This window comes from Staurois parvus, unplaced genomic scaffold (genome assembly GCF_062004578.1).
Source record: "Staurois parvus isolate SC_StPar_1 unplaced genomic scaffold, SC_StPar_1.0 ptg000092l, whole genome shotgun sequence".
Classification (NCBI taxonomy): Eukaryota; Metazoa; Chordata; class Amphibia; order Anura; family Ranidae; genus Staurois; species Staurois parvus.
Window position 1 is genome coordinate 2,263,619 of NW_028317888.1, and position 21,497 is coordinate 2,285,115.

The 21,497-nt window shown below is 43.6% G+C and overlaps 1 protein-coding gene across 1 annotated transcript in view; it reads right to left on the reverse strand.

The window, feature by feature from the left end:
• Positions 1–21,497, reverse strand: part of LOC149468115 (uncharacterized) — a 368,056-nt gene that overhangs the window by 124,990 nt on the left and 221,569 nt on the right. The window contains 1 exon segment of the mRNA XM_089670677.1: positions 18,593–19,571. Within this exon segment, the coding sequence (XP_089526803.1) occupies positions 18,593–19,571 (979 nt within the window).

The window sequence follows — 21,497 nt, forward strand, 5'->3', positions numbered from 1 at the left end:
CACTAAATCCATTCCTCCACCCATACTGCTCACTGATTGGTCCAGAGTAGGGCGGGGACTGGGTGATATCAGCCTGTAATCCCCTGGTCACTTTCCTGAGCTGTGTTCCCCGTCCTGTATTCCTGGATTTCTCTCGGATAATCTTCCTTCTCTGTGCTGCAGACACAATTTATGTCTCTAGACTGGATTTATGGAGGTTCTGGGGTTCAGCTGGCAGAAATATGTTAATTTTCACCATAGATGTCTGTGGACATAGACATGTCCAAGATCTCTGACAGAACATTTCTCCCAGGGTTCCTTGCTCTGTTGTCTGCTGGCTGTGCCGGGTGGAGGGATATGTCTGTATAGTATCAGACCCAAGTCACTGAGTGCAGTCTCAGGAGATGGGAGGCAGCGGTGTGGTTATAAACTTTCCATATATCCAGTGCAATGACTGGCCTCAGGTGATACACAGAGATGAAACAAATCCTCCTACATACGTTGTACCTTTTTATCTTCAGCCCTCTCTTCTCTACATCTGTTCAAAGTCCAGAATTTATACAGCTTGTCTGAGAAGTCAGAAAAAAAGGAGCAGAGAGCTGGTCACATTCTGCAGAGCTCAGTAAAGTGAGCTCTGAGAGATGATTGGAGGGAAGGGACACACCCCCTTCACACAGGAACATAGCTGAGGCTGTCAATCACAGGCTGTGTGCTGGAGTTCCTCCCTTATCATACTTTTTCTCTTGGTGTCAGGAAGACTTGTCAGAAGTGACTCATGCTGATTGTATAGGAAGGAGACAGCAGACAGAAATGACACTTTGTGCTCTGGACTGAGACAAGTACACACTGTAGAGGGATATTCTTTGTTCATATTCCATGTCTGAGGGTTACAACCACTGTAAGTGATCTCTATTTACTAAACACCAATTTGATGTGATCCTTACACTATTTATTAGTATCGCCCCCCTTGTCCTGAATAGAGGTACTATGTGGGTTTAGTTTGTGGCTGGGCTGTACTTGGCTCAGGCTGATTGTATAGTTCTTCACTTGGTTTCTCCCTAAGTTTAGGTTGTCTTGTGATGTCTCACTGTGGCCAGTAGATGTCACTGCTATCACTGGACATAGGATGAGATTTCACCAACCAAACTAAAGGGATATTAGACCACAAATGTCCCATATTGCAGCTTACCAATCATTGGGTGTGGCGGCTGCATTCCTTTTCTTTGGCTTTTTTCCCTGTTTTCTCCTGGTGATCTGGCCAGTAACACACCTTCTGTATTAGAGCGCCCCCACCGTGGAGACAGCAGCATGGTCAGTCTGGGGGGAGGGGAGTGTTAGATGTATTAGCAGATATAAAAACAGTAACTAATTGAAGTCAAACTCCAGTTCACACTTCATAATCAGTTACATCAAACAGTTTTTTTTTCCTTTTGGGATAAAAGTTTCACATGAATGAATAAAAGGTGCTCATTGTAAGCCCCCTGTCAGTGGTAAGTGGTCTGCCTCATCCCTGGAACTGATACATTCTGCTGTAAAGTTTTTATAAAACAGATTTACTGGCTAGATCACCAGATGAATATAGAAGAAAACTAATGCAGCCATCACATCTCAGAATCGGTAAGCTGCAATATAATAAATGTTTTCTTTGTGTTTAATATGGGTTAAGTTAATGTTTATATTTTCTTCAGCCAATCCAGTAGAAGGTTTATGCCCCTGGAGCATGCCGGGGCAGGAAATAAATATTTGGGCCAGACCATGTGCTCTTTCCATGGGCTGAGGTCTAGGGAGGTGCTGCTGGACGGAGCTCTGCTGTTAGGCCCAATAGCCTGTTTTGGGACCTAATGTGTGAAGTGGTCCTGAGGCTGTCCTGTCTGGTCTGGAGGAAGCTGTGCCAAGGAGGAGACCCAGGGGAGGAGAGAGCCATGAAGAAGGCTGGTCTCTCAGAAGGACCCGGGTCTCTCTTGGAGGACGCACTGACATTTGGGAACGTGTTTACAGAGTCATTCAGTCGGCTTAAAGGTTCTGACACTGTGAGGCTGGACATTGATCTGCAGAGTCTGTCAGTGATCTGTCATGATATCTGGGTCCCCTAACCCCCACCTCCCCAACCCTTCTAAATAAAACTTTAAAAAGACAAAAGTGATTGGTGCCCAATATCCTTTCTCAGTTCCCGTATTTTACCCATGGACTTGGCCCTGGGGTGAGCACCCCTGACCTTTGGAGGTGCCATCCTGCCTTTGGGGTGTCAGAGGGGTTCTACATTCATATTGCACATTACATAGTCCTGACCCCTGCACTATATACACTATGTTATACATTACATACACCTGACCCCTGCACTATATACTCTGTTGTACATTACATACTCCTGACCCCTGCACTATATACTCTATGTTGTACATTACATACTCCTGACCCCTGCACTATATACTCTATGTTGTACATTACATACTCCTGACCCCTGCACTATATACTCCATGTTGTACATTACATACTCCTGACCCCTGCACTATATACTCCATGTTGTACATTACATACTCCTGACCCCTGCACTATATACTCTATGTTATACATTACATACACCTGACCCCTGCACTATATACTCTGTTGTACATTACATACTCCTGACCCCTGCACTATATACTCTATGTTGTACATTACATACTCCTGACCCCTGCACTATATACTCTATGTTGTACATTACATACTCCTGACCCCTGCACTATATGCTCCATGTTGTACATTACATACTCCTGACCCCTGCACTATATACTCCATGTTGTATATTACATACTCCTGACCCCTGCACTATATACTCTATGTTGTACATTACATACTCCTGACCCCTGCACTATATACTCTATGTTGTACATTACATACTCCTGAGCCCTGCACTATATACTCTATGTTGTACATTACATCCACCTGACCCCTGCACTATATACTCTATGTTGTACATTACATCCTCCTGACCCCTGCACTATATACTCTATGTTGTACATTACATACTCCTGACCCCTGCACTATATACTCTATGTTGTACATTACATACTCCTGACCACTGCACTATATACTCTATGTTGTACATTACATACTCCTGCCCCCTGCACTATCTATGTTGTACATTACATCCTCCTGACCCCTGTACTATATACTCTATGTTGTACATTACATACTCCTGACCCCTGCACTATATACTCTATGTTGTACATTACATACTCCTGACTTCTGCACTATATACTCTATGTTGTATATTACATACTCCTGACCCCTGCACTATATACTCTGTTGTACATTACATCCTCCTGACCACTGCACTATATACTCTGATGTACATTACATACTCCTGACCCCTGCACTATATACTCTATGTTGTACAGTACATCCTCCTGACCCCTGCACTATATACTCTATGTTGTACATTACATCCTCCTGACCCCTGCACTATATACTCTATATTGTACATTACATACTCCTGACCCCTGCACTATATACTCTATGTTGTACATTACATACTCCTGACCCCTGCACTATATACTCTATGTTGTACACTACATCCTCTTGACCACTGCACTATATACTCTGTTGTACATTACATCCTCCTGACCCCTGCACTATATACTCTATGTTGTACATTACATACTCCTGACTTCTGCACTATATACTCTATGTTGTATATTACATACTCCTGACCCCTGCACTATATACTCTATGTTGTACATTACATCCTCCTGACCCCTGCACTATATACTCTATGTTGTACATTACATCCTCCTGACCCCTGCACTATATACTCTATATTGTACATTACATACTCCTGACCCCTGCACTATATACTCTATGTTGTACATTACATACTCCTGACCCCTGCACTATATACTCTATGTTGTACACTACATCCTCTTGACCACTGCACTATATACTCTGTTGTACATTACATCCTCCTGACCCCTGCACTATATACTCTATGTTGTACATTACATACTCCTGACTTCTGCACTATATACTCTATGTTGTACATTACATCCTCCTGACCACTGCACTATATACTCTGTTGTACATTACATCCTCCTGACCACTGCACTATATACTCTGATGTACATTACATCCTCCTGACCCCTGCACTATATACTCTATGTTGTACATTACATACTCCTGACCCCTGCACTATATACTCTATGTTGTACATTACATCCTCCTGACCCCTGCACTATATACTCTATGTTGTACATTACATCCTCCTGACCCCTGCACTATATACTCTATATTGTACATTACATACTCCTGACCCCTGCACTATATACTCTATGTTGTACATTACATACTCCTGACCCCTGCACTATATACTCTATGTTGTACACTACATCCTCCTGACCACTGCACTATATACTCTGTTGTACATTACATCCTCCTGACCCCTGCACTATATACTCTATGTTGTACATTACATACTCCTGACCCCTGCACTATGTACTCTATGTTGTACATTACATCCTCCTGACCCCTGCACTATGTACTCTATGTTGTACATGACATACTCCTGACTCCTGCACTATGTACTCTATGTTGTACATTATATACTCCTGACCCCTGCACTATATACTCTATGTTGTACATTACATACTCCTGACCCCTGCACTATATACTCTATGTTGTACACTACATCCTCCTGACCACTGCACTATATACTCTGTTGTACATTACATCCTCCTGACCCCTGCACTATATACTCTATGTTGTACATTACATACTCCTGACCCCTGCACTATGTACTCTATGTTGTACATTACATCCTCCTGACCCCTGCACTATGTACTCTATGTTGTACATGACATACTCCTGACTCCTGCACTATGTACTCTATGTTGTACATTATATACTCCTGACCCCTGCACTATATACTCTGTGTTATACATTACATACTCCTGACCCCTGATAGAGGGGGTGGGGACCCTCGTCCTATAATCCCCTCATCACTGTCCCTCCTATAAAAGACAGTTCTGGTTGTTTCCTCACTCTCTGACTAAGGTCCATGAATAAAGAAATGACCTGGTAGGAGATCAGAGGAGCCATTTCCTAGTTCCTTTGAGGGTGGAATTGTAAGCTCCTCAGAGACCAAGCTGCCTAATGTGGGTGGAGTCCTGGTTTGGGGGAACCAATCAGCTCCTGTCTAGTAATCCTCTTTGTCTTTGTATTTTAGTCCATGGCCGGGAGATGAGGAAAACCTCCGAGGATTGTCTCACTTTGTCTCCAGACTGGAAAGTAGAAGATGAGGACATCACACAGTATAGTCCAGGAGAAAACCCGGCTCCCTCCAATGTCCATCCGGCACCACCCAGTGTAGATGGACCATCGTATTCCTCGTATCCTGAGGAACCTCAGACTGTGCGGGACCAGGCCAGCCTTCCAACAGGGAAGAGCTTCTCCTGTACTGAGTGTGGGAAATGTTTCCATTCAAAATTCCTTGTTAATAGGCATAAAATGTCTCACACAGAGGAAAAGCCGTATTCCTGTCCTGAGTGCGGGAAATGTTTCCGTTTTAAATTCCATCTTAATGTGCATAAAAGATCTCACACAGGGGAGAAGCTGATTTCCTGTCCTGAGTGCGGGAAATGTTTTTCATGTAAGTCCCATCTTTCCATACATCAGAGGTCTCACACGGGGGAGAAGCCGTATTCCTGTCCTGAGTGCGGGAAATGTTTTTCACAGAAGTCCCATCTTTGCACACATCAGAGATTGCACATGGGGGAGAAACCGTATTCCTGTCCTGAGTGCGGGAAATGTTTTTCAGAGAAGTCATATCTTTGCAAACATCAAAGATGTCACACGGGGGAGAAGCCATTTTCCTGTCCTGAGTGCGGGAAATGTTTTTCACAGAAGTCCAGTCTTTACACACATCAGAGATGTCACACGAGGGAGAAACCTTATTCTTGTCCTGAGTGTGGGAAATGTTTTTCACGGAAGTTCAATCTTTACACACATCAAAGATCTCACACAGGTGAGAAGCCGTATTCCTGTTCTGAGTGCGGGAAATGTTTTTCACAAAAGTCTGATCTTTACAGACATCAGAGATCTCATACAGAGAGAAGCCATATTCCTGTCCTGAGTGAGGGAAATGTTCCTCACTGAAGTCCTGTCTTCCTGTACATCAGGGGTCCCACACAACCCTGGAGGTGTATTAGTGCCTTGAGTGCGGGAAATGTCTTCTAGATGAATGTTGCTGGACATCCCAGCTCTCATGTGGGGAAGAAGCACACCCTGATATACACCTCAGATATACTCCATGGCTGATCTTCATCATGGAAGAAACAGTTGATAAGGAGATGAGAGGCCCCCAAAGACATGGATGAAGTGCAGTAAATGTCGGGGTGCAGAGTGGTCAGTAGATCCTGGAAATGAAGGACACAACTTCAGCCCTTCTTGGGTGTCGGAGTTGCGTTTCCTGATAATGATATAGCGGGTTACAGAGCTAGAAGCCGGGAGAGCCCAGATCTCGTTATCGGGGAACTTTACACAGACAACAAGAACTTCTGAAGTTGATGTCCTTCATTTCAAGGCTCTACAGAACAGTGGTGACCCCGAAGCGTCTCTCTGTCTTCAGTCCATCCTTCTCCCATCCCCCAACAGGAGGGAAGGAGAACTCCGCCCCAAACTAGGGGGGAACTTTCCTCTCATTATTTCCCTTGGCTTCTGTGTGGGTTTGGGTGGTTGGAGGAGTGCGGCACGAGAGGGAACACAGCTTGTTGTTCTATGTCTACATATGGGGTCTGGGTAGAGGGGATCCACCGGAAAATATTTCTACTCTTTGATTTTGTGCAAATCGTTTCTGTTGTCACTTTGAAGGGCGATATTATGTGTGGTTTGTAAAAGGGATTGGCCCAATAGATACCACCCCACTTAGAGAATAGATGAACTAATATGACCAGCATTCATTCAGCCATGTCACATGTTGGGATCTTTTCTACAATACTTTGTTATAATAATGGAACACGTTGTGTATTGTATTGTACACTAATAATAATGACTCCGCCCCCACATTCCAGACAAGGGATCTTTCTGACCAATCAGATTCCTCCCTTTGTTATTTCCTGATTCTATGATTACAATCTTGTTAGAAGTAAAACTATAATAAAGAATTTATTGAGTGAAAAGAATTGTGTGTGTCGGGGCCACGATGGGGATCTTTGGGGCCCAAACATTTCTCACAGGAGACACTTTACAAGCCTTTACAGGTCATCCAGTTTCTGGTTCACCATGAATAATGGCCCAGAGTGCAGGGGTCAGGAGACTACTTCATACAGCCCTGCAAACAACGTGCAGTGGTCAGGAGTATGTGATTTACATCCCAGAGTACAGATTGTAGTGGTCAGGAGTATGTGATTTACATCCCAGAGTACAGAGTGTAGTGGTCAGGAGTATGTGATTTCCATCCCAGAGTGTAGTGGTCAGGAGTATGTGATTTCCATCCCAGAGTAGAGTGTAGTGGTCAGGAGTATGTGATTTCAATTCCAGAGTGCAGTGGTCAGGAGTATGTGATTTCCATCCCAGAGTGTAGTGGTCAGGAGTATGTGATTTCCATCCCAGAGTAGAGTGTAGTGGTCAGGAGTATGTGATTTCAATTCCAGAGTGCAGTGGTCAGGAGTAAGTGATTTACATCCCAGAGTACAGAGTGTAGTGGTCAGGAGTATGTGATTTCCATCCCAGAGTGTAGTGGTCAGGAGTATGTGATTTCCATCCCAGAGTAGAGTGTAGTGGTCAGGAGTATGTGATTTCAATTCCAGAGTGCAGTGGTCAGGAGTATGTGATTTCCATCCCAGAGTGTAGTGGTCAGGAGTATGTGATTTCCATCCCAGAGTAGAGTGTAGTGGTCAAGAGTATGTGATTTCCATCCCAGAGTACAGAGTGTAGTGGTCAGGAGACTACTTCATACAGCCCTGCAAACAACGTGCAGTGCTCAGGAGTTACATTCCAGAGTGCAGTGGTCAGGAGTATGTGATTTACATCCCAGAATACCGAGTGTAGTGGTCAGGAGTATGTGATTTACATCCCAGAGTACAGAGTGTAGTGGTCAGGAGTTACATCCCAGAGTACAGAGTGCAGTGGTCAGGAGTATGTGATTTCAATCCCAGAGTGCAGTGGTCAGGAGTATGTGATTTCCATCCCAGAGTACAGAGTGCAGTGGTCAGGAGTATGTGATTTCCATCCCAGAGTGTAGTGGTCAGGAGTATGTGATTTCCATCCTAGAGTACAGAGTGTAGTGGTCAGGAGTATGTGATTTCCATCCCAGAGTACAGAGTGTAGTGGTCAGGAGACTACTTCATACAGCCCTGCAAACAACGTGCAGTGCTCAGGAGTTACATTCCAGAGTGCAGTGGTCAGGAGTATGTGATTTACATCCCAGAATACAGAGTGCAGTGGTCAGGTGTATGTGATTTCCATCCCAGAATACAGAGTGTAGTGGTCAGGAGTATGTGATTTACATCCCAGAGTACAGAGTGTAGTGGTCAGGAGTTACATCCCAGAGTACAGAGTGTAGTGGTCAGGAGTATGTGATTTACCTCCCAGAGTACAGAGTGTAGTGGTCAGGAGTATGTGATTTACATCCCAGAGTACAGAGTGTAGTGGTCAGGAGTATGTGATTTCCATCCCAGAGTACAGAGTGTAGTGGTCAGGAGACTACTTCATACAGCCCTGCAAACAACGTGCAGTGCTCAGGAGTTACATTCCAGAGTGCAGTGGTCAGGAGTATGTGATTTACATTGCAGAATACAGAGTGCAGTGGTCAGGTGTATGTGATTTCCATCCCAGAGTACAGAGTGTAGTGGTCAGGAGTATGTGATTTCCATCCCAGAGTACAGAGTGTAGTGGTCAGGAGTATGTGATTTCCATCCCAGAGTACAGAATGTAGTGGTCAGGAGTATGTGATTTCCATCCCAGAGTACAGAGTGCAGTGGTCAGGAGTATGTGATTTCCATCCCAGAGTACAGAGTGTAGTGGTCAGGAGTATGTGATTTCCATCCCAGAGTACAGAGTGTAGTGGTCAGGAGTATGTGATTTCCATCCCAGCATACAGAGTGTAGTGGTCAGGAGTATGTGATTTCCATCCCAGCATACAGAGTGTAGTGGTCAGGAGTATGTGATTTCCATCCCAGCATACAGAGTGTAGTGGTCAGGAGTATGTGATATACATCCCAGAGTACAGAGTGTAGTGGTCAGGAGTATATGATATACAGTCTCTATACAGAGTGAAGTAGTCAGAAGTAGTATGTCATGTATGTCACAGTGGGTAAGATAATGTCTTATACAGCCCAGCATTTAGAAGTGGTCATCGGTCAGGAGCATGTCATACATGGCTCAGAAAAAAAAGTGCAGTGGTTAGGAACATGTCATGTACAGCCCTTTGTACAGAGTGCAATGGTCAGGTTTATATCTTAGGTCTGTGTACAGAGTGCAATGTTCAGGAGTATATCATATACAGCCCTGTGTATAGAGTGCAGTGGTCAGGAGTATGTCATATACAGCCCTGTGTATAGAGTGCAGTGGTCAAGAGTATATCATATACAGCCCTGTGTACAGAGTGCAGTGGTCAAGAGTATATCATATACAGCCCTGTGTACAGAGTGCAGTGGTCAGTGTTATATCTTAGGCCTGTGTACAGAGTGCAGTGGTCAGGAGTATATCATATACAGCCCTGTGTACAGAGCGCAGTGGTCAGGAACATGTCATAAACTGCCCTGTGTATAGAGTGCAGTGGTCAGGAGTATATCATATACAGCCCTGTGTATAGAGTGCAGTGGTCAGGAGTATATCATATACAGCCCTGTGTACAGAGCGCAGTGGTCAGGAACATGTCATAAACTGCCCTGTGAATAGAGTGCAGTGGTCAGGAGCATATCATATGCAGCCCTGTGTACAGAGTGCAGTGGTCAGGAACATGTCATAAACTGCCCTGTGTATAGAGTGCAGTGGTCAGGAGTATATCATATACAGCCCTGTGTATAGAGTACAGTGGTCAGGAGTATGTCATATACAGCCCTGTGTATAGAGTACAGTGGTCAGGAGTATATCATATACAGCCCTGTGTACAGAGCGCAGTGGTCAGGAACATGTCATATACTGCCCTGTATATATTGTGCAGTGGTCAGGAGTATGTCATATACTGCCCAGCATGCATAGTACAATGGTCAGGATTTTGTGGAAGAACAAAAATATTTTCTTTCCAAGATAACACCTAAGAGGAGATCACCAGGAGCCCTGAAGGAAGTTTGCCTTGTATGGACATGACCAATTAGAAGCGTATACGTAGCCCAGTAACACTGCTCACCACCCTTGCATTATCTTGTATATATAAACTCACTTTTTCATTCCAATAAACTAGAAGTTTTCATAGACTACACGTGTGTCAGTGTGGCTTTCTTCATGTGTGCACTAAAGAGCTAGCATGATTAAATAGGACAGGAACAGATAATCATCGGACACTTAGTCCGGACTAAATCACTCCCATAACAAGCTGCTTGCTGTGGGGGCACTCAACAGGAGGGAGGGGCCAGGAGCACCTGTGGGGGACCCAAGAAGAGGATCCAGGCTGCTCTGTGCAAACCCATCACACACAGCAGTAAGTATGACATGTTTGTTTTAAAAGAAAAAAAAATTTGCCTTTACAATCGCTTTAAGAGGAGTTTACTAATGGACACGACACCCTCCGACACCCACAGATCATAAACAAAGCAAAAGTGACACATAAATGTGACAGCAAATAACCAACCTAACAACCTGACTATAATACACTGTGTACAAATGGAGGGAAGCTGACATACACCGGGCAGACCCAGGACTAGTAATCGGGAGCAGAGATGGGGGGAACAGGATGCAGGAAACCAGAATCGGGAAAGTATACAAGATACAGGACACAGGATCCAGCAGGGAAGCAGCTCACAGGCAGAACACTGAGGCACTGATGAAAACTACAGGGGGGGATTATATACCTTCCCAGCAGCCAGCATCAGGTGGAGCCTCATTACTGACATCTTCTGTCTGCTGGGAGACACAGCAATGTCTCCTCTCCACTTCCTTCCAACTCACCTCTCACCCAGAGCATCCTGTCTGTACCTGACATCACATCCTGTCTGTACCTGACATCACTTCCTGTCTGTACCTGACATCACTTCCTGTCTGTACCTGACATCACTTCCCATCTATACCTGACATCACTTCCCATCTGTACCTGACATCACTTCCCGTCTGTACCTGACACCACTTCCCGTCTGTACCTGGCATCACTTCCCGTCTGTACCTGGCATAATTTCCCATCTGTACCTGACATCACTTCCCATCTGTACCTGGCATTACTTTCTGTCTGTACCTGACATCACTTCCCATCTGTACCTGACCTCCTGTATGTACCTGACATCACTTCCCATGTGTACCTGACATCACTTCCCATTTGTACCTGACATCACTTCCTGTCTATACCTGATATCACTTCCCATCTGTACCTGACATCACTTTCCATCTGTACCTGACATCACTTCCCATCTGTACCTGGCATCACTTCCCATCTGTACCTGACTTCCTGTATGTACCTGACATCACTTCCTGTCTGTACCTGACATCACTTCCCATGTGTACCTGACATCACTTCCCATTTGTACCTGACATCACTTCCTGTCTATACCTGATATCACTTCCCATCTGTACCTGACATCACTTCCTGTCTGTACCTGACATCACTTCCCATCTGTACCTGGCATCACTTCCCATCTGTACCTGACTTCCTGTATGTACCTGACATCACTTCCTGTCTGTACCTGACATCACTTCCCATCTGTACCTGGCATCACTTCCCATCTGTACCTGACATCACTTCCCATCTGTACCTGGCATCACTTTCCGTATGTACCTTTCATCACTTCCCATTTGTACCTGACATCACTTCCCATCTGTACCTGACATCACTTCCCATGTGTACCTGACACCACTTCCTGCCTCTACCAGACATAATTTCCTGTCTGTACCCGACACCACTTCCCATCTGTACCCGACATTATTTCCCGTCTGTACCTGACATCACTTTCCATCTGTACCTGACATCACTTCCTGTCTGGGTAGAAGGGTGCTCACCACCTGGTGGAGCTCAGAGGAACTGCAGCTCCAAGAAATGTCTCATAGTTTGAACCTTGTTGTTGTTTCCAAGTGTTCTCCAATGTTCATGTCCATGTCTGGCAGGTTCCAGGACTCTTCAGAGTGGCAGTGAGGTGACGACTCCGGAACACTCTCTGGGTTCCATCACCAGGCACTGCAATTATACCCGACTGCTGGGAGCCGGCATCTCCTTTCCTACAGTGAAAGTATAATTCTGACATCAGCAGAGAGGTAGTGGGAGGGTGGGATCAGGTAAGTACCACCACTGACCACCTATGCTGGGCTGGGGGTACACTTTATTCTCACTGACACCAACAATGGGGCTTATTTTATCTCACTGACACCAACAATGAAGCTTATTTTATCTCACTGACACCAACAATGGGGCATTTTTTATCTCACTGACACCAACAATGGGGCTTATTTTATCTCACTGACACCAACAATGGGGCATTTTTTATCTCATTGACACCAACAATGGAGCTTATTTTATCTCACTGACACCAACAATGGGGCTTATTTTATCTCACTGACACCAACAATGGGACTTATTTTATCTCACTGACACCAACAATGGGGCTTATTTTTATCTCACTGACACCAACAATGGGGCTTATTTTATCTCACTGACACCAACAATGGGGCTTATTTTATCTCACTGACACCAACAATGGGGCTTATTTTATCTCACTGACACCAACAATGGGACTTATTTTATCTCACTGACACCAACAATGGATATCAAGGAAATCATGCCCACGGTGACTAGGTAACTGGAGATCCATGATTGGTGGAGAAGGAATGAGGGTGGAGCTTTCTCTGAATTCTCATCTGCTGACAATTGATGGACTGATCTGAATTCTGTGTGAAATATATCTGGTTGTTAATGATTGGCTGGAAATCAGGCGGTCACACCCCTAACCGATGACTCCTCATCTGTCGGCAGGTTTCCCCACTGACAGCTGAATGTCCACAAAAGAATTGTCAGCAATTACAAAGTGTGGAAAACCCCTCAGAATGTCTCTGAGAAGAAATGATATTTTATCTTCTCTCCAACTCAGACTATATTTGTCTTAGACGTAAGAGGCCCAAAATCCCGAGTCCCTGTCAGGTCTGAGCTCCAGCCGGACACAATCACCTTCTCCACTCACAGAGTTTGCTTTTGTAAATGAAGTGAGTACAGAATTGAGGAAAGCGAGGACACCCGGCAACAATGGGATTCTGTCCTATCTCCTGCACCCGGAGCAAATGAACAACATGTACCAGCCTTCCCAGCCCCATCAATGTACACTGTGGAGGCATCTTGTATGAAGACTCTGGATTCAACAAACCAGCAGCCTGGCCATTCAGGAACGTACCATTGTTCAGCTCTGGGGGGGAAACAAACATCTCTCATGGAAAGGAGCTCTGGGGAGTCAACAGACCAATCTCTCATCTATACATATGTTTCCATCTCTCCACATCACTCCATTCTTTTTCTGGACAAAACCATTATAAATATCAGCAACAGATTTACAAATCTAGGATTTTACAATGAGAACACAATGTCACAAGGGATCTATAAAAGATTTTATCCGGACACAAGATCCCATTGTAAGAAAGGAATTCTGAATATGAACAGCGACTGTTATGTGGGATCCCATTATATTCAGGGCGGGGAAATGTATCTTTTATATTTTACTGAAACCTTAGATAATAAATTACATTTATGTCCCAGAAATTAACTTTACTGTATTTTTAACTGAAATTGTACCTTTCATAAATCATTGCAGTAATATTGAGTAAAATAATAAAAATCATAAAACATCAGAACTACTAACAATTCATCCTCTAGTGTGTCTGCTGTTGTGAAGAAATATATATAATATTTGGGGGTTTTAAGTAATTTTAAGGTAGAAATTATTTTTAAAACATGTAAACAAAAGAATTAAAAATGTCTCCAGGACTCCATGGACCCCTTCATTCCACACAGTCTCCAGGAACCGGGAAACCACAGAGAAACCAAGTGTCCCCCGACTTCCTCTCCAGGCTGGGATGTCCCCCTGGTTGGGTGCCCCCTACAGTAGAAGAAGCAGACTGCACCTGCCTACATCTTCTTTATGGTTTGTCTGATCAGGATGGCGGTCATTTCTCCCTGAACACGGAGCCCCCTAAACACGAGGTAAACGTGGTGCAGCATTGAGCCCCGTCCAGCTGTAGTGTAGACTTTGACAGGCTGCAGGCAGCGGGGCTGGACGCTGTACCTGTGCCTACCAGGTGTATTATAATGCCAGCATTGCACCCACAGGGGCTGGACCCCCCATGTACAAGGGGCCTAAGAGATACCATCAGCTGGTGTCCCATTCCATCAGACCCCTATAACTGGAAGAGGACATGTTTGGGGGGATGTGTTGTAGAAGAACCCAGACCACGGTATTGTGCGGTGAAATTATAATTCAACTTTATTAAATGTGACACTTTAACAACAGAAGAAAAGAGATAAATTGTTGATCTATTTATACCATTTATATAATCTATTCTAAAAAACTGATTAGCATATGACACACCCCTCATTAACACAAACCACGCCCACTTATGTATCCCTCTAAACATCCAAATCCCTGTAAATTCCCAGAAGACACTTTCATCTTATCCACAACAAGCTGATTGGGTACAAGAGAACCCCGAGCCCCTCCTGCTCATTCCCACACAACAAGACCATGTCACCATCTACAAGGTGAGAGGACCTGAAGGAGAACAAGACCAGGACCACCAGGACCATCGCCTGACTGAAGCCATGCTCACATTTCTTTCTAATGCTGCTTCTATGGTCTCCTCAGATACAGATTTGGCAGATGTACATTAGTGGAACCCTTTCACTCCGGCCAACGTAAGGTTTCCATCAGCAGCAGCACGGCCTTATAGCTACTGCACCCGGGGGTTGTCTACATTTGTTAGGCCAACTGTCAGCTTTCTGGTGGAAGTGATTCAGCCGCACTGAAGGTCCTCCCCCCACCATGTATTCCTGGCTCAGCTGTCCCTCCTGCAAGCCCAAGACAGACATGGTGGGTGTCAGTGGTGAGGGCAGAAGCAGATCATCCAACATCTGATCTCTGATCTCCCCTTCAGTGAATGAATGTGGGAGGTGGGAGATTATGTCATTTCTGGGTTCAGCGCTGTCATTCTCCAGTCACTATGGTTTGGGAAGGAGCTGATTAGGCATGATCTGTGCTTGACCATCTTTCTTGGGGTACAGAGGTGACATTAGGGGTCTAATAATGTTCTGATGTCTCTTTAAAAAGGACCTGTGACCAGAAATATGTATCACGGGGGCTATCAACCCCCTATATGACAGAAGCCATGTTAAGTGAAGAAAGAGATGAAAAAAAATTAAACCCTATAAAAATTTTAAAAAACACAAAACAAATCACACGACACATTTTACATATCATTGCACAAGTGAGAGTGAGAACAATCATTCTGAGGCCATCGTTCACGGATAACTATCTGAACTGATAACCTATAAAGGCTCTTAAAGCATCACCTTTGAACAATTTTTGGTACTGAAGTTTGTCACCATTTCACAAGTACGCACAATTTGTAAAGTTTGATATGTTTGGTGTCTATATACTTGATTCCAAACCCATATTTTATATTTCACCAAACAAATTGGGTCATATATTGTGTTCTTTGTGCACTAACATTATCTTTTTATACAGAAACAAATTTGATAAACAGCTGTACTAATATTCTGTGACATGAAAAATGGCAACTACCGCCATTATATTCTCCAGAGTCTCTGCTTTCAGAAAATAAAAGAAATGTTTGGGGGTTTAACTAATCATATGGCCTAAAATGTGAATTTAACTAAAAACAAAAGCAAAATAAACTCTGGCAGTGAAAGAAAATACAGCAATATATAACATTTCAAAATCAAAACTATGATAGCAAATAATGGCTTAAGAAGCAAACCCACCATATTACTCAACCAGGTTCCAACTAAACCCACCCAAAACATTGGATCCCACCTCCTCCCACCCAGGTTCCTGTTGGAACTCCTTTACCTTGTGTAGATATCCCCTTCTGAGATCCTCATGATCTAATATAAATGTACAACTCTCTGACACCAGTTTGTAGACTCCACCTTGGTCTTCCAAGAGATAGTCAGCAGCCAAGCAGTTCTGTGACACCACCTTAGGTGGTGGAGCCACTTCTGCTGCCAGCTCTGCTATAACATCAATGGTGTCATTGGTTACCTGATCTGTGACTCCAGTACTCCGGTCCATCTTACTTATCTTAGATTCCCCATCCCGTCTATGAAGGGCTCACTGCATAAAGCAGCTCCAATCCAGAGAAAATGTTTCTTCTCACTGGAAGGCCAGGGGAGTATTGGGAGAAATTGAGGTTTCCCTTACAGATATGGGGGAGGGGCAACATAACCTCAAGTACAGCTATGGGTGGAATTGAAGGGAAGACATTTTAGGGTGCTCCTTCCACACAAGAAGTAAATGTTATCTGGAAGGACTAGGAATCCATTGGACCAATGGGGATTAAACATTCTGCAATTACATTGAGAAACCATGAAATGTTACTGGCCTGTGATTGGCTCTCCTATTGTTAGTGAAGTAAATGAGACTCCCCTTGTCGGTGCCATTAATGGAATTAAATGTTTCTTCCAAATCCAAAAAGGTGACCCCCTTGGGTAAGTACCCATCCTACTATTCCTGATATGAGTTTGTAGTCCCTGCTATACAGGAAACATGTGGCCGATCATTTACACCTTTTACAGCAGGACAGTAAATATCAGAACACAATTCAAACATCAGACCAACAGCAGGAAGTCTGCTAACTGAATGTGTAATGCAATCTGTCATTAGCATTCCCAGAGTTCCCTCTGCAACATAGTTGTATCAGCTGTTGGTCCTGTCTGTAGATCTGTTATTTCCCCACCTTCTGCAACAGGGTGACAACCCTGATCATTCTGCAGGAACATTACACAGCAGCGTTGTCACCCTGTACAGGGAAGTCTTAGATAGATTATAAGGAAGACACACAACAAGTAAAGTCCAACTCCAGCTGACGCTTCTACAGCAGTTACAGCAACAGGATTTCTATAAGGTTCAACCCCCCATATGAATGGAAGATGACAGTTGTAAGCACCCCCAGCAGTGTTATATGGTGTTTCCCAACCCCCCTAACTTTCATTTTTGCCAAATAGCTTGGCCTTCTACAGGAAGCAGAAAAAATCAGATCTACTGAGATGGTCAACAGGTAATAAAAATATTACAAGGGGAGACTTGGAAAAACATAAAACGTTTATGCTAATGACAGATTGCACCATTTATGTAATTATTGATTTTGCCCATTGTTACACTTTAGTGCCGATGTCTTAGCATTTCCAGGAATAATTAGTGCTCTTTGCTAACTTTGCCCCAAAAAGGGATCCGTTCATTCAGAGTCATTAAGGTGAACCCCAATAAGAGGAATTTCAGTCTCCCAGAAGTGGTAGGAATATGACCGCACACTTAGCACTTTGTAAGTTCAGATCTCTTGCAGTTGTACCGTGTGAATAGTTTATGGAGATGAGCAATAGTGGACAAAACAAAAAAAGATAACAAGGACATCCAATCTTCACCTGATAGAATCCCTTTTGAGAAAACCAGATGAAACATAAGTGGTCAGCTGGGAGTAGGTGATACTGTTGAATATGTCCCCTAAAACAGCATTAACTCCGTGTTGGAAGGCCTACACCAGCTTAAGAAGTTACTCTCTAACCAGAGACCTCTATCTGGCTGGTATCGCAGCTACAGACCTGCCTGCAAAGCTGTCATCCATGAGAGGAGATGGAACATGGAAAGGAGGCATTGATCATGGGAGAGGAGGTGGAACATGTAATGGGAGGTGTGGACAAGGTGGGCTTAGCTGGAACCCTCAAGCCTAGCTTATGATGTATCAGTTCTCAAAAGAACCTGGAATGGACTCTCCTAATGAGGTTTCAGAGGCATGGCAAGAAGCCATTGGACCCCATCCTAGACTCTGGTACTGAGGCATTGTTGGTCATGTATTGGTTGGTCAGATTCTGGCAATGAAGAAAACACATGGGAACATAGCTCAGTTAGTGAATGATGAAAATGCATTACATGTTCAGTCAATGCTCCATAAAAAAGGATAAAGATGAGAATGATGAAGAATACAGTTCAGTCATTGCTGCTTGTCTGAAGAAATGTCCAAAGGTAAAATATTCACAGGCCTTCTAGGTGTGTTCCTGATGGACATAAGCACTAAACCCAATGAATCCAATCATTAGAGTCCTGTTTGTTCAAAGTTTTTTTTTTTTAAGTAGCATCATGTCTTCCCTAGTTTGTGGGAAGACATTGGGCCTGTGAGCCTAATGGGACAGCTGTGACTTCTTTAATATTGCCCCTTCTTCTGGAGTTTCCTCTATGTAGCTCAAGCTTGTGAATCCTCTGGTGATAGATTAGCCCGGCCTTACCTGTAAAAGCTTTGTCACATTCAGAACACTGATATGGCATCTCTCCAGTGTGGACCCTCTGGTGTGCTATGAGAATTGACTTCTGTCTAAAAGTTTTATCACATTCAGAACACTGATGTGGTTTCTCTCCAGTGTGAATCCTCTGGTGTATGATAAGATCTGACTTATGTGCAAAAGCTTTGTCACATTCAGAACATTGATGTGGTTTCTCTCCAGTGTGAACCCTCTGGTGTGTGATAAGATATGACTTATGTGCAAAAGCTTTGTCACATTCAGAACACTGATATGACTTCTCTCCAGTGTGAATCCTCTGGTGTGTGATAAGATATGACTTCTGTGTAAAAGCTTTGCCACATTCAGAACACTGATATGACTTCTCTCCAGTGTGAACCCTCTGGTGTATGATAAGATATGACTTATGTGCAAAAGCTTTGTCACACTCAGAACACTGATATGGCTTCTCTCCAGTGTGAATCCTCTGGTGTGTGGTAAGATTTGACTTCTGTGTAAAAGCTTTGTCACATTCAGAACACTGATATGACTTCTCTCCAGTGTGAATCCTCTGGTGTGTGATAAGATATGACTTCTGTGTAAAAGCTTTGCCACATTCAGAACACTGATATGACTTCTCTCCAGTGTGAACCCTCTGGTGTATGATAAGCTTTTTCTTGGTTAAAAAAGCTTTGTCACATTCAGAACACTGATATGGCTTCTCTCCAGTGTGAATCCTCTGGTGTGTGATAAGACTTGACTTATGTGCAAAAGCTTTGTCACATTCAGAACACTGATATGACTTCTCTCCAGTGTGAATCCTCTGGTGTGTGATAAGACTTGACTTATGTGCAAAAGCTTTGTCACATTCAGAACACTGATATGACTTCTCTCCAGTGTGAACCCTCTGGTGTATGATAAGATATGACTTCCACGTAAAAGCTTTGTCACATTCAGAACACTGATATGGCTTCTCTCCAGAGTGAACCTTCTTGTGTGCGATATGTTTTGCCTCCATTGTAAAATCTTTGTCACGTTTCAAACAAGAAATAGCTTGAAATGACTCCTCTTATGTATAAGTGGGTTGGACTTTACTGTAAAGCAATTGTCACTTCCAGAACACTGAAATGATTTTTCTCTTGTTATCCTCTGAGGTTGGATCAGTGTTGAAGAGGACCCAAAGCACTTATGACATTTAGAACACGGATATGACTTGTGTCCTGTGTGACTCCTCCAGTGAACTGCGATACAAACTTTCAGTCAATTACAACACCCAGACGTTTGGTTTCCCATGTGACTGAGTTGTATTCACGAAGACCAGCATGACCAAAAACGTGGCTCATCAATCCACCTGTACAAAAAAAATAAAAATCAGAATTCTATATAAAAGGGCTAAAGTTGGTTTTTATTTTTAATGATCATTAATAAATATATCTTATATATCATCGCAGGCTGTGTCAGCATTATGGTTGTCCTCAAAGGGCCAGTTGTAATTGTAAGACTAGATGTCCAGAGCATCTCACCCCCCCCCCCCATTACATCAGATGCCAAGAACCCCACACCCACCCTAACATCACCGTGCACCTCCTTTGGGGGCAGAGCTGGAAAGCAGAAAGTGCAGGGTCTGGAGGAGGACCAGAGGAGGAGTGGAGTCAATTACCAGAGTCTGCTGAATGCTGAGACCAAGGGAGGCGGAGATGAGGGGATGCACTGAGAAGTACAGGATTTGGAAGAGGAGTTATTTTCTCCTCTCTGCTGCCGACTGCTGAGACATGGTGGAGGAGGAGACAAGGGGGTACCTGCAGGAGAGATGCAAGGGCTACATGGAATAACCTAGAGGGCAGGATCTGGATACAGGTGTTTGACACCTGTGTTATATATATAGAAAGCATATGTACATCATCATTTGTATATATATATATATATAATATTTTTTTTTAAATTAAACTAAATTGTATTGTTTAAGTTTTTAAGTGCACACAGTATATCCAACATTCAGCCCAGACAATGGAGTCATACATTCTAATGTATAAGCAGTTGTGGCAATGTTACAGATCATACAGAACAATAACTTGCTTTGTCTCTGGTGTCACTTTTACTTTCTATAAACAAATGAAAAGAGAAAAAAGAAGCAACGTAGAACAATTCACCTGTACATGGCAAGTAACTCTCTCCAGTACAGACATAGATAGCTGACTCCGTTCAAGTAGGCCTGTGTCTACAGGATCATACACCAAGTATCGGCCTCCAATGTAGTTACCATTTAGTAGGGTACAGTTGGCCGGGTCCATTTTTAGGGGCCTAAAAAAGGTAAACCTATAAAAACCTATGACAAATGAAGTATGGGGAGTGAGTACCGGAGTATCCAGCCAGTTCTGCCAGACAGCCATAAGTCTCCTAGGAGAAGTTAGGTTTTCATGTATTATTATGGGGTTCACCTGCTCAATCCATGCCTGGTGGGAGTATGAGTTGATAACCAGAATGCTTGGATTCGATTTGCAGGTACGTTCAGAAAGTGCATCTAAAAATCCAAAAATTACAAGCTTAATCTCAGCTAGGGAGAGACTTTGTTCAATTAAAAGAAAAATGTCAAAGACAAGTGAGAAAATGTAAATAAGCAGCTTAGAGAAGAGCTAAAAACACAAACACCCCCCCAGATCTATCCTAGAAATTCGATCTAAAATTTAATAATTACAACAAGAAAACCCTCAACTGAGGGAAGAGATAATGACACCAAAGATACAAATGGAGCTCAACAATCAGGAAAGAGAATCAAAGAGGATGATTTATACAAAGTACCCATCAAGGAACAACAGACCGGTGAGACCAATCAGCTTCCGAAATGTAACAAGACAAAGACCAGCAATAGCCAAGACAACTCTACTAATCCTGAGACCACAAATAGTGATGGCCG